General features: G+C 38.5%; 2 protein-coding genes across 11 annotated transcripts in view; one reads left to right on the top strand and one right to left on the bottom strand.

The window, feature by feature from the left end:
- Window positions 1-9,002, bottom strand: part of scn8ab (sodium channel, voltage gated, type VIII, alpha subunit b) — a 119,558-nt gene extending 110,556 nt beyond the window's left edge. For 6 of the 10 annotated variants that reach the window (XR_008807373.1, XM_056253905.1, XM_056253909.1 and 3 more), the window contains exons 1-2: window positions 7,817-7,987; window positions 2,296-2,630 (exon numbers count right to left, since the gene is read on the bottom strand). Coding sequence is in view for 9 of the 10 variants with exons in the window: in XM_056253905.1 (XP_056109880.1) it covers window positions 2,296-2,574 (279 nt within the window). In the remaining variant the exon portion in view is untranslated. Of the gene's footprint in view, window positions 1-2,295; window positions 2,631-6,115; window positions 6,422-7,816; window positions 7,990-8,888 lie in introns of those variants that run through there. The other 4 variants (XM_056253908.1, XM_056253906.1, XM_056253911.1 and 1 more) reach the window with 4 other exon arrangements.
- Window positions 9,003-9,909: 907 nt separating this feature from the next.
- LOC130087549 (N6-adenosine-methyltransferase TMT1A-like) lies at window positions 9,910-12,439 on the top strand. The gene is made up of 3 exons (XM_056253903.1): window positions 9,910-10,460; window positions 10,819-10,904; window positions 11,988-12,439. The coding sequence occupies exons 1-3, from the start codon at window positions 9,966-9,968 to the stop codon at window positions 12,133-12,135; spliced, it is 729 nt and encodes a 242-aa protein (XP_056109878.1). The 5' UTR covers window positions 9,910-9,965; the 3' UTR covers window positions 12,136-12,439.
- The last annotated feature ends 1,119 nt before the right edge of the window (window positions 12,440-13,558 follow it).

The raw sequence follows: 13,558 nt of genomic DNA, 5'->3' as shown, positions 1-13,558 counted from the left end.
ATATGATCACTCATCTTACAAATAATAAAAGTAACTCCTTATCTATCAAATAATATAGCGGAAGAATATAGATACAAACCATGCTATGAACAAGATATAATCAATCACCAAAGTCATAAATCATCCATCAAAGTATCTCTCTATTAAAACCTGAAATATCTCTTTTTTTTTTACTTCCGTTTCCAAAGGTCAAAGCCTCACACACTTGGTGCAATAACAGCCATTAGAAAACTGCATCCCATATCTCTCAATCACATACAAACAAACACACATGAGTACAGGGCTTTCAGTAGGTTTATACGCCCATGACATTCTGAATGGCTTTTTCACCCCACTTCTCAAGGGACCAGTAGAACTGCAACTCTGCACTTCTTCCTTGCATTCCTCTCATCTCTTTATTCACTTTAACCCTTCCCCACAATTCATGAGTGTACCACAGCTGCTGCAGTTATAACCCCCTCACACAAAAACATACCACTGCCAAGACGAGAGAGGAGGGAGGGCCGAAAAGGGGATGTAATATGGATGGAATATGCTGAGAACAATGCACATTATCTCTGTTAATTAATGGGAGGTGGATATAGGTACAGTGTGCAACAGATGATGAAAAGGCAGACAAGATCAGTTATTTTTCCTCAACTAATTTTTTACCTTAAAAAATCTCCTCAACTCCCACTATATAACACATGCTCCACTGTGCTCAGTTATGTAACACACACCTCTAGTGTGCCAACAAGGAGGTGCTGATGTGGTCGCAACGCTCAAGCCACAGAAAAATGATGAAAATAACTTTTATGCCATATCTCATAGTAAATACATAAATATCAAAGTATCTTAGTCGAAAGACTAAAAATAAAAAAAATAAAAAAATTAACTCCACCAACTCTACAGTAAAAAAGAAAATAATTATATATATTTATAAATTCCCACTCTGTCTGTTGATATGGAATAGGAACAATTTATACATACAAATAATATTTGTATACATCAATAATTGCCTTAAATTCAAGATTCCTATTGTACATTCTGACACTGGAAGATCACAATTTACCAAACAGATCACATTAGTTCAGTGTGCATTAGTTAAAAACTATGCATTTTATGCCATTTAAAATAAGGCTGTAGAAAATGGAATGCCATTTCAAATATTCCTCCAAACCATTCATGAAATGTTACATTTAAATATTTGGACATTCTTAATTACATTATAGCAAGCAGGCAAACACTATGTTTATTTTATGTTGTATACAAATTTGAAGGGGCTTTACGTAAGAATTGTCATGATACAAAAAGACTATTGTGAACTCTCCATTGCCATGTGCTTTGTTAAAGCCACACACCCCCGACATTTTTATTGCCAATGTGTGAACAGCTTGAAACGGAACCTAAAAAACGAGATCTGCCTCGATTTCCTATGTTCCTTTCTCTATGAAAGCCTGTTTTTATGTGAAGGGCTCGGGACGTTTTTGCCAGGCAAATCAAAAGGATGTGGCGGTTATATGTGCTCCTGAGAGCCTCTCTTTCGTTCAATGACACATGAAATGAATGCTTATACAGTGTTCAGGATAATGCCGAAACAGCCATTCTTTAATGTAAATGTGTCATACAAAGAAAAGAGATTAAGGGGACATGATGCCAGTGAATTGCAGAGCTGGTGCAAACATATCCACATCGCTATGAACAGATGCTTTCTTAACTGTTGTTTTTCTCACTGAGTTTATTTTGTTTTTGAGAGGAAAGAGCACAGCACATATTTATCTAAACATCACTCTCACCAGCGTGGGCGGCGCCGGGATGTTCGTTCACAGTATATTGCTGCAAAGATTTTTTTCTTCCAAGCAAAAAAAGAAAAATAACTTTGCCGTGAGTTCACACTGAATCACATTCAATCTCTTGTATGTTACCTATGTGCGAGCAATAAGTTGCTGGCTGCAATTCACTCAGTTCATTCTACATATAGCCTATGCATTTTAACCCAAACTACTGGAAAGAAAAATCTCAGCAAAACAAATCAAATCAATCTCAACAAAAATCTTTACTAACCATATTTTTAGTTTTTAGTTTTTAGAAATCATTATTCTTATTTGTTACTATCTCATCTGTTCATGTATCTTAATATACAAAGTATGTAACATTAGTCTCCTTGATTCATCTCCAAACCTTCCCACTACCTATCTTGTTCTACCAAATGCTGGAGAGCAAAACGCCCTGAACACTTCTTACTTCACCATAATGAGGGTAACTGTATTCCACCTGCATGGAGGATGAGTTTTAACAGGCTCAAAGCTCACTCACTTTCTGGTTCATATAGAAGGGGTCCAAGTCCTCCAAGGGCACAGCCAACATTTTGGAGGGAACGTCCCCGTAAATAAAGGGCACGCTCTTCCCTGCTTCCAGGTCAGTGTTGGGCTTCGGTTTGTTATCATCGTCATCACGGTGACTGCTGTCAGATCTGGGCTTAACAGGCTTCTTTTTCTTCTCCTCAGCGATGCGCTTCTCGATGTTGGCCAAAGACTCTGGGGTGAACTTCTTGAAGCTATCGGGGCCTGGAGGTGCAAGCAGCTGCGCAGCCATATTGTCATCCTGCAGCAGAGTCCTCTTTATTTAGAAGCCATTCAGGACAGCCAGCTCTAGGAAAAGGAAGGGAGAGGGAGGCACCCAGACAGATGCAGAAAGGGAACAACGAGAAAAGAAAAATGACAGAAATTAAAATTCAATGGAGTTCAAAAGTCGTAAAAGTTCAACAAAGCAAATGATCACACACACACACACACACACACAAACAAAACAAACGTAAAACATTTCTATTTTTCAAGCATATTTGTGCGTGTGTTTGCTCTGTTATTGGTCATCCTCTTTTGCAGCTCTCCCTCTTGCTCTTTTTCTCACTCTTATACTCACACACACGAACACACACACACACACACACACACACACACACATTCATTACATCCATTAAGAAATAGATGACCAAGCAGAATAATACCAAATGTGCTGCAGCACTGGAGGCTCAACCTGTATGTGTGTGTGCATGAGAGAGAGAGAGAACAAGAGAGACTACATTAGAGGCTAAGGTCATAACTGCATTACTGCCCTTATCAACCTTCTGTGATGACCTGGATTATCTAACTAATGTTCCAGTCCATGATGTCATCAAGCCCATTCCAAACAACATCATATTAAATATTCAATCAATTCAGACATATTTAATCTGCCCCTTTCGGATTTAATATGTAATGCCGTTGTTCAGATGGAAATCTCCACATTTAATCAGGTGTTTGTGGATCACATATCACAAACTCTCCACTTTACTTATTTTATTACTAAGGTTAAACATTAGACACACTATGCAGACTAAACTGTTTTCTGGCTGTTGTGTTTTTCCTTCTCAGATAATATAAAACTGAGAATCTGCAAGATTTTATCTCATTATGCAAATGTTTGCTTTAGTCCATAATCTCATTTGCAGGATGTTTGGCTGCTCAAGAGAGTGCAGTCTTAACAAATTCAAAGACAACATTAATGTCAAGTCAAACTTGTCATGTCACTTCTGTCAGGACCACTGTCGTCAAATACGATTGACACTTAGCATACAGTTTGGATTGGGGGTATGGTTCCGTTCTGGGCGAGAACTCCCAGCGCATCCGTGCAGCCTAGAGCAGCAATAACCCCCCATAGGGTAAACAGAACAGAACCAACATGAATGTATGCAGATATCATTAATTCAAGATATTAAAGTTCAACATAATTCGAGAATTTATTCTGATTCAAGGGGAATCCGAATGCCAAATCCTGACTGGGCGAGAGGAGGAGCTGGGGATGGAGGAGGGTAATCAGCTCCTGAGAAACGCGATAGCTGTTGATAATACTGAAGGAGCTTATATATGGATGCTGTGACAGGCGTCGTATTCCTATAGGTAGACGTGGATCAGCTGAGAGTCAGCTGATGGGAGCTTGACTAACGTGACCTGCCAGAACTGACACAACGCTTGGTATTTGTGATGTATTATGTTCTTACAGGAACTATTTCACCTGATACTGTATCTTACTTCATTTCTATTGCAAAGACGCATTTGTGTATCTGTGTGCTGACTTTTAGTGACCTGACAATGAATCTCCAGCACAGGATCCAGTTTCTGAGTGAACTTCCTAAATAATACAGAAATAACGTTTTGTGGCACAATATGTCAATAAAGATTGTCATAAAAACACTTCTTTTTTATGTTTTTAATGTATTTTAAATTATAATTTATTCTTGTAATGTCAATTTCAGCAGCTATTACTCCAGTCTTCAGTGTTACATGATCTTTCCGAAATCATTCTAATATGCTGATTTGGTGCAAGTAACATTCAAGTTATCAGTCATTGAAGTCCCATATCGGCTGACTTTGGTTTTAAACACAGTTGCAACAAAAACAATGTTGCACATCAAACTCTTTACTCCAATCAAACAGAATTACTTGCACTCATGAAATGCTGTACAATTTGCCCACTAAACTTGCTTTAGCAGTTCTATTGCAGGTTAACAAATTTACTTCCATGGTGGAGCTTTGTTGGAAAATCCAATTCAAAGAAATGTATCACAATGTGCAGGAAATTCTCCAAATGACATAAGTACTACTTAGTCACACTCTCCTGTGTTCCAGGTGTGTGTCGCAGTGTCAGTCCCAGCCTAGTCCCTCAGGCTCCACAAAACTGGGCTATTCCTTTTCCAGAATGTCCTTTTACATGCATTTTGTACTGCAAAGCTGACTTGCATTTATGGTCCTTTCTAGGACATTTAACCTTTTCTAGTACTAAATTAATTAGACAAGCAAAAATAAGACAAATATGTATGAGAGACGCTTTGTTTGAATGCACATAATACTGCCATAATGCCCTCTTCAACTGATTAATGTAGCCGCATGTCTGCTCACCATCTTCTCCATAGATCCACAAATCTTTACCAATGTAAGTGCTGTATGATGTGCTGAAAGCTTATGACAGTACAGAAATCAACCAAAGCAGTGTCATACATACATCGCATTCCTAAACATTCACTTTTAAATATATTAAACCTAACAGCCAACGTCAACGATTGTCTTTTCGTGGGATTGTTTTATATGTCAAATGCTGAATCCCTGTTCTCTATATCCTTAATGACAGTCTGTTAATTATTTATACACCAAAAACTGATTCAGTTAAGTCAGCACGGGCCAAATCAATAGTAAAGTGCCCATGGTCACGTGACATTGCTCTTTATGATGGGCGACTTTATCATCATTAAAACACAACGCTTCCTGTTCGACTGGCAAGTCATTTGAACATTTATTCATTTAAACTAGAACTATATAACTAGCATTTATTTTAGCATTTAATTTTTTCATTATTCAGTATTCATTAGATTCTAGTACTTGTTAATAGAATAGACAAGACAACATCAATAGACAAGACAGTCCATATACTAGTACTTATTTCTTTGCTACTTCTTGGTTCAGAAATCAAGTATTTACTTCCATCTGTGTGTTCCTATTATTGCTGCTACCAGTTTTACTATTCATTAGGAAGTAGAACTTATTTCTTAGTTACAAGAAACAATAGAATAACTTATAGTGTATAATAAATAGTTAATAGCAAAATAGTCACAATTGGACCACTCACTCATAATTATAATTAAGTATTTTAAAAAAATATATATATATTATTAGAAACATAAAAATAGATACAAGTTAATGAATAATTATTAAAACAGCTTGCCATATATGCATTAGGTACAGCAACAAAGTATTATTCTTTTTTTTTTTCTTTTTTTTTTACAGTTAGACAAAAGAAACGACATGCGTTTTAAGTTACACGCTGGTTGTGTCCAACCTCCAAGTCTCCTTCCTGGGATAGTGTAGAGACGCCTCAGCTCAAGGTGATACATCAGATAGACAGGCCCTGACAATACACACAATGACCTTAACAAAACTCCTGCATTTTCTTCCCTATAGACTACGCTGTTCTGCCAGCACTGGTTACAGAAAAAATATGCTGTTTAATGGTACGCCCTCCGCTTTCCGATTGCTCCAAGTTAAACACCTACACATTAAAACCAAAATAACCGATGCCATTCGACAGGTTATAGGCTACTTACGTGCCTTCAAGCAAAGTCATTGCCTACTCTCATATCTGGTCAAATGTAGGCTACGTTCCGGTACCAGCGCAAAGGTATTCCTTATTATCAGGCAAGAATAAGTGTCGTCTGTATTTAGGAAGCCAACACAAATCCACTGCCGTCGAATGCAGGTTCTCGGCGGCGCTGTCCGTTCAGCACCGCTCAGCGCGAGCTCACGCTTGTCCTCTAGGTTACGTGATGGGGGGGGATCACAGATGCTGCCTCAAGCCATGATGAAACATCCCGACTAAAGCGACTTTTCCGTATTTGATGTCCTTAACTAAATGATATGGAAAGTGAATGTTCGGCCTCTGGCACTGTACATCGAGGGGAGGGGAGCAGCACAGCTGTCACGAGGACGAACCTCGCCGGCCTATCCCGTGTGGAGAATAAAAGCCTTTTATATTTCAACACACATAAACACCGATATGTCCTTGCTTGATTAAATGCATCTCATATTTTACCTTTGTTATATTTCTTTGGTTACACTAAAACATGCAGCTTATTCAGAAGAACGGTCTTTGCCATTTTAAAGCAAATATAGCCTAATTTACAAAGAATATGCGATCGCAAAAACAATTCAATTGATTCATACTTCCGCCCATTTTGGCCCCTCACACATGTATTATGGAATTTCTCCTCCTAACAAGCTTTGCGCGTCTTAAGGCGCTACATGTTATGGGATTCACAGATTAGTATGCTCAAGTTTGTTTGCGGTAATTATGGCATCTGGACGTACACGCGTGGGCCCCACTCTCTCGACTGAAATACTGCAGTGGAGCTGAAGGGAGCTCGTGCAAAGGCACGAGGCAGCGAATCAATCTGTGAAACATCTAAATCTCAACGCCACTGACGTCTCAGACAGTCGTGCCTGCAATGTTTTACACGTCTCGAGTTTCTATCTCACTAGGTTCCGATTTCATTCTCATCTGAACACTTCAAGAACATTTGGGACTCCTGTCCGCTTCAGCACCACACCCGTGCAGTCAGACCGTCCTCTCTGTCATTTAACCCGCAACCGCGCAAACGGTCGGGCACAGCATGCCGCTAACGCATTAGGGAGGAGTGAGTGAGAAAACAAGGGTGGTAGTCGCTGTTTTTAACGGAAAAAACGGAAACACACCGATTCTAGAGAGTCCAGCCCAATGAAGTATGGCGAGGGTGACTCGAAGGGAGGGGGAATGCAGGCGCAGGGGGACTAAAAACTGCCACATTAGTGATTTTGACATGTTACGTTGCAAAATACTGTCATATATGTAGTCTGAATGCTGAATACTGCGTCTTGCGTCAGTCTGTCCGCACAATATTCCTCTGCAATAAAGTTTGCTGCGGTCTTACTTGCCTGTCCCATGGTATGCGTATGTTCTACATTTCGACACAGACTAATGTTATGTTTCCAGCGCCAGGCCAACACCCTAATTTACCTCAGTCAGACTTTTAGCCTTTGCATTGCCTCTATTTGACCAGCACTATAGCTGTTAAGTAGTGCCTGGCGTGTTAATTGGCGTTTCCCTGTGTTTCCTGCAGCAAGCCTATCCACATCTGTGAGCAGAAAAGATGCTGAGCGCGAGAGACCGCTCTGCGGCAGATGAGTCCAGGTATGAGACACGCTCAGAACGGGCTATAAACACCTGAAAAAAGCACGACACTTGCGCTGTAGACAAGAGAAAGTCTACTTACTTTTTCCGCATTAAGAGCGATCCATGTAGATCTTGCGTGCCTAAGGATGTTTAAAAGACCCAGGAGAAACTGCGGATGTCGCCATATTGTTGCCGCTATCTTCCTTCCCAGTGCGTACGGCTAGCCTGCATAATTGATGACTCTCAGCAAATTGTTAGGGAGCGTCTACAAGTACCCTACTTCCGACTTCCGTACTGACGGGGGGAACGCTGCAACGTAAGCGAAACAGCGCTAAAAGTGGATATCAATCACAATGATGCGAGTCTAATTATATTTACCACTTCTCTGTAAAATTAATCTAATCTGCTATTTTCTGTCTCAACAATTGTCAAATTGTTTCAAATTTAATTGTTAAAATGGAATTCACACAGTTAAATAATTAAATTAAAATAAATAAATTTTATTTTAAAGAATAGGCTACAAGACTTGAATGGCCCAGCTATTTTGCACAGCACGAACAATTTAAATTTATGGGTTTTTTTATATATTTTTTTAAGAAGTTCTATAGAGCATTGAACAATACACACAATATGCATTTATGAAAGTAAGCATATCATCATATGGCACTGTGGAACTGATGAATCAAAGAGAAGAGAAAATGCTTGACTTTCAAATTAAATAGTGATATTTCTACTTTGGCACACACAAGTTACATTTCAATCTCTTTACAATGGTTACCCTGATGGAACAATTCTGATTTCCGCAACATATAAAATGTGTTCCAACAACACGTTTTATGTGTTTGGGTTTTATTTTTAAACAAATTGTCACTTAAAATCTACATTCTGATTTTAAATGTAAGGACAAACAGAAATTTCAAGGAAAACTCCTGGGGAACGTCTGGACACAAAATATGTGTTAGAAAAACTAGTCCAGGTTTCATTGGGAGCTTTGGTGTTTTGAGAATAGGCTGTGCATAATGCTGAGAATAATTGTTTGTATTTGTGGGGTTGGTTCAAGCTCTCTGGCAGTGTGGTTGTGGAAGCAGGTCAAGGGTTGCTGGCAATAGTTAATCTTCCTCTAATCCTGTTAGGAAGTGAAAGGAAACAACAGCTTTAGACTTTTAGCTTACCTCCAACTCCCCCTTCTGGGCCACCTGAGCATCTTTTCTAGTCATCTGATGAGCCCCAAGTGGATGAAGCCTTGCTGTGCAATGCACCACTAGCCAAGTCTGTGTTTGGTCACTGTCCTAGGTGCTGAAGCCCCACTTTGTATGTGAGCCAAATGGGACATAAAGGCATCTTAGCATAAAACTGTCTGCAGAGCAAATAGAGATTAATAGAACACATTTTAAGGTGCTTGTGATGTAAATATTTTAAGACTGTAGTCCTGCAAGTATTACAGTGTCTTAAGATATTACTGTAAACCTAATCTCAAGTAAGAAATCCCTGAATCCTAATCTCAGTCACCATGGAGGATCTTAGGGATAAGTGAATTTGACAAGAGGATAGATAGATAGATAGATAGATAGATAGATAGATAGATAGATAGATAGATAGATAGATAGATAGATAGATAGATAGATAGATAGATAGATAGATAGATAGATAGATAGATAGATAGATAGATAGATAGATAGATAGATAGATAGATAGATAGATAGATAGATATAGACTCAGTATTTTTTCTTATGACAGATATTGTCTGTTTTATTGTTCTGACTAATATGGCACTTGTCTTGGACTTAAACCGACACAGTGATGTGATGAAGCATCTTCTAAAATCAAGTGAAAGTGTCCGATAATAGGATGGTTACCAAGATAAACTGAGTGATCATCTGGTCATGTGATCTCAACTTATTGGCCCTTAATGAGATGACCAATCCACGAATAGCTTTTATTAGGTAAAAATCTTTTGCTTGAGGTTTCATTTCTTATTTGTGTACATGCTTTTAAACATATTTCTCAAAATTACTATTCATTTCTTTCAGTGTTAAAACTTTTAGTGATGTAAATGACTAAAACCACACTACGCGTTAAAGAGGATCCACTGGGATTATTTATACAGGGATGCCATCTGCCGACAGGCTGGAGAACTACCCTTGCTGGAGTACATTATGCGTCGAAGACGCTGATTGGTCAGTTGTCACAAGGTGCGCGCAGCTACTCCCCTCTTGTCTGTAAATTGTAAGTCAGGTTTGTTGTTAAAAATGACGCTGATTATGAACGCTTGCGCTTTTTTATGCAAAGTCCTCACTCTACCGCTGCACGTTGCGGAGCTGATTGGACTTTTGTCTTTCTACAAACGCGTGTTTCCTATAATCGTCTATAAAGTAACGTTCTCGTACAATGCCAAAATGAACGAGAAGAAAAGGGAACTATTTCGAAACCTGTCCAAATTCTACCCCACTAAAGGCTCTCTGCGCATCTTGGAAGTGGGCTGCGGGTCCGGAGCGAACTTCGAGCACTATCCGACGGGCTGCAGGATCACATGCATCGACCCCAACCCGCATTTCCAAAACTACCTGGAGGAAAGTATGGCGAAAAACGACCACCTCGTATATGACAGCTTCATAGTGGCGTCGGGGGAGAATCTACAGGCGGTGGAGGAAAACTCAGTGGATGTTGTGGTGTGCACACTGGTTCTGTGTTCAGTCAAAGATACGCCGAAAGTTCTGCAAGAAGCAAAGAGAGTTCTAAGGCCTGTAAGTTTATGACAGTCTCCGCCCAGGTGGAACCATGATCTCGTATCATTTGGTCTTGTTTCATTTCATAAATTGTCATCTTATCACTCCCAATCCATCAAGGAGTAGGCCTACTTAAAGATTACAATTATTACATCTGAGATGAAAGGTAACAGCATTACGTAACCACATGTAGATCGCCGTTTGCAGTGATAATCCCATTAGAAACAACTGTTTGTTTTAGGGCAAATGTCACCAGAGTAGTAGACAACTGTTTTCAAGCTTTTAAATACTATATCCTTGTAAACTAAACACCTTGTCTTCGAATACACAATTTTGGGTTGAGTAATATAAATATTGTACTTTTTTTGTTCTTCAGGGAGGAGCATTTTTCTTCCTTGAACATGTGGTGTCAGACCCCTCAACCTGGACTTACTTTTTTCAACATGTTCTTCAGCCATTCTGGTAATTTAAAAAAAACAATTTATCAAATCAATCACCATTATATTTGACTTATGTTCTCCAATGAATTTTAATGACTTGTATAAGTTAAGTTATTCATCTCAAGCTAGAGTACATAGGCCTATGTAAAATTATGGGGACATTCGTATAGTGGAAAAATGGATGCATTCTAATTGAAATGACAGATTTTGTGAATGTAAAAGCTAAAAGACTATGTTGGAGCTTTGAAAAACGTGGGGTTGGTTAAATTCCTGCATAAATATATCAAAAATAAATATTCACTCTAGGGTGACCACCAGTCCCGAAATTGTGAGCTTTGCAAGACGTAATCAGTGTCTAACATTTCAATTATGTCATGTTGTTGCTAAAGCGGGAAAATAACCAACTAACGCATTCTAATAGAGTGATTTTTCTGCTGATGACGTCTGCCTGGATGAAGCAAAGGAATGTGGACCTCATCAAAACTCATTTAATATAGCTACACCAGCCAGGACAACAAAAACATACAAATTCATGATGCACTGAATCCGGTAAAAACGCATTTATTGTTTGCATAGTCTAATAAAGTAGTTGCTACTTAAGAATTAATTTTAGTATAAAATGTGATTTTTACCAACAGTATACTAGCCTGTTATTCAGTTCATTGGCCTATATTTAGTAGACTAAATAGGTCCAGTACAGTCAATTACATTATATCACAATTACATTGTATCTGCAAATTGATTGCCAGTCATAGAGCCAGTCACAATTACCTAAGCTTATTGACGATTTAAAACATTATCATCCAACGTGATGGGAAACGGGCATTCCAACTAATGTTAATCTATATTTACAATTTATCTCACAAATGTGTCCAGCATTATCACATATACTGTCCTGCAACAGAGCAATAACCAGGTGGTCACCCTAATTCACTCTCCCACTGCTTATCACCTACACTGGAGGTCATGGGTTTATTTGGAGAGGGAGAGAGAGAGGGGAATTGGTTTGATTATAAAACCAGAATGAGTCCATTTACAATACTGGTAACAAATAATATGACCACAATAGAGTAGGGATGTCTATAACTACTTGTATGTTTTTCAGGTACTATTTTGGCGATGGCTGTCAGACAACCCGTGCTACTTGGAAGCACATCGAGGCAGCTGGCTTCTCTGACCTGGAGCTACGCCACATCCAAGCTCCTCTGTTTTTTATGATCAAACCACACATTGCTGGTTATGCCATCAAATAATAAGTATACATTTTGCCACAAAAGAAGAACCTTCTAAAGGTTTTATCAAGCATGTTTCTTTCAGTAAGCATGTTTCTTTCATTTCACCATCTACTTTTAAATGTGTTTGTATGAGAGAGCAATTTGTAATAAACCATAAAATAGAATGTTTTTGTTTGACTTGCAAAGACTTCATCTCAAAACATTTTATATTGTATATGACTGTACCTTGTTGCATGGGTATAATGTCTGTGAAACATATCACTATCAAGATGGTACAAAAATAGAGGTAGGTAAAACAATAAAATACTTTCATCTATAAAAACAGACTTTAGGAGGTTAATGCAGGGCAGCTTTTTTGATGTTGTGGTTTATGCATAAAAGAGCCATACAGCCATCTAGTGATTAGGAGGAATGTGTGTTACATACAAAACTAACTTTTTAGATCCACATCCTTTGGAAGTGTTTACAAACAGAATTTGCTTTTGCAGGACAGAAAACATCATCTTATCGACATGTACACAACATGAACCAGCTACAGTGTTTGAGGGCAGGTCAAAGGAGATGTTGCTTTCAGGCAGCCAATGAAGACCATATCGAGGGCTTGGAGCCAGAGGGGCGTAAGTGGCTTTTGACAAACTTTACAGAAGAGACAAAACAAAATTTTGACCACACTTCAATCACCTGTATCATTAACCTTAAACCACAAACATTGCAACCACAGGCATACTTACATGAATGAGTATTTAAGTAAAAAATGTATGGCATATTAACACAATGAACATGTTCTAAAACATTTTTAAAATAAAAAAATATGTCAAAAACGTCAGATACGCCTTTTTGGCACCAAACATTTCCAAGTCTTCTATGGACATATGGGCGTATCTGCTGAACAATGCAGAAAATAATTGATTAAAAGGGGAATTGATTGAATAATTAACACTTGAATCACACTTGAACAAGTAATTATTTTTCATTTAACTCATTCATTCATTTTTTTTTTTTTTTTTCACCTTTCCATTCTGGGCATCTGCTGAACACTACAGACTCTAATTAAAGTCACTGAACTTGCTAAACACACTTCTGATGGGCAATTCATGAGTTGTTCAATTGATTTCATTACAATTCTTTTTTTTTCAATACTCTATTCAATTGACAGTTCTCTCGTGTTCTTTTTGCTTTTTAGTTCTTTTCCCTCACCTTCCTTCCTGGAACATGAATGCCATGTGAATTAATGTAGCCTTGGCCAGAATTTCTTAACCTTTTACGTTGGTTTCTTTTCCAATTTTCAACATCTCTCTGTCTTTTTCTTCCTTTTTTTGGTGTGTTGGCATCCTCTTCCTGGCCACTTTCAACCCCTCCCTCCTAAACAGGCTCAATGTCTACTGTCTCAGTCCCTCGATCTTCTTCTGTCTCCATGTGTCCCTCATCAATTGCATGATCT

Source organism: Rhinichthys klamathensis, unplaced genomic scaffold, assembly GCF_029890125.1.
Source record: "Rhinichthys klamathensis goyatoka isolate OS25496 unplaced genomic scaffold, OSU_Roscu_1.1 h1tg000109l_1, whole genome shotgun sequence".
NCBI classification, from domain to species: Eukaryota; Metazoa; Chordata; class Actinopteri; order Cypriniformes; family Leuciscidae; genus Rhinichthys; species Rhinichthys klamathensis.
Note: the sequence above shows the minus strand (reverse complement) of the source record. Positions and strands in the feature narration are given on the sequence as shown.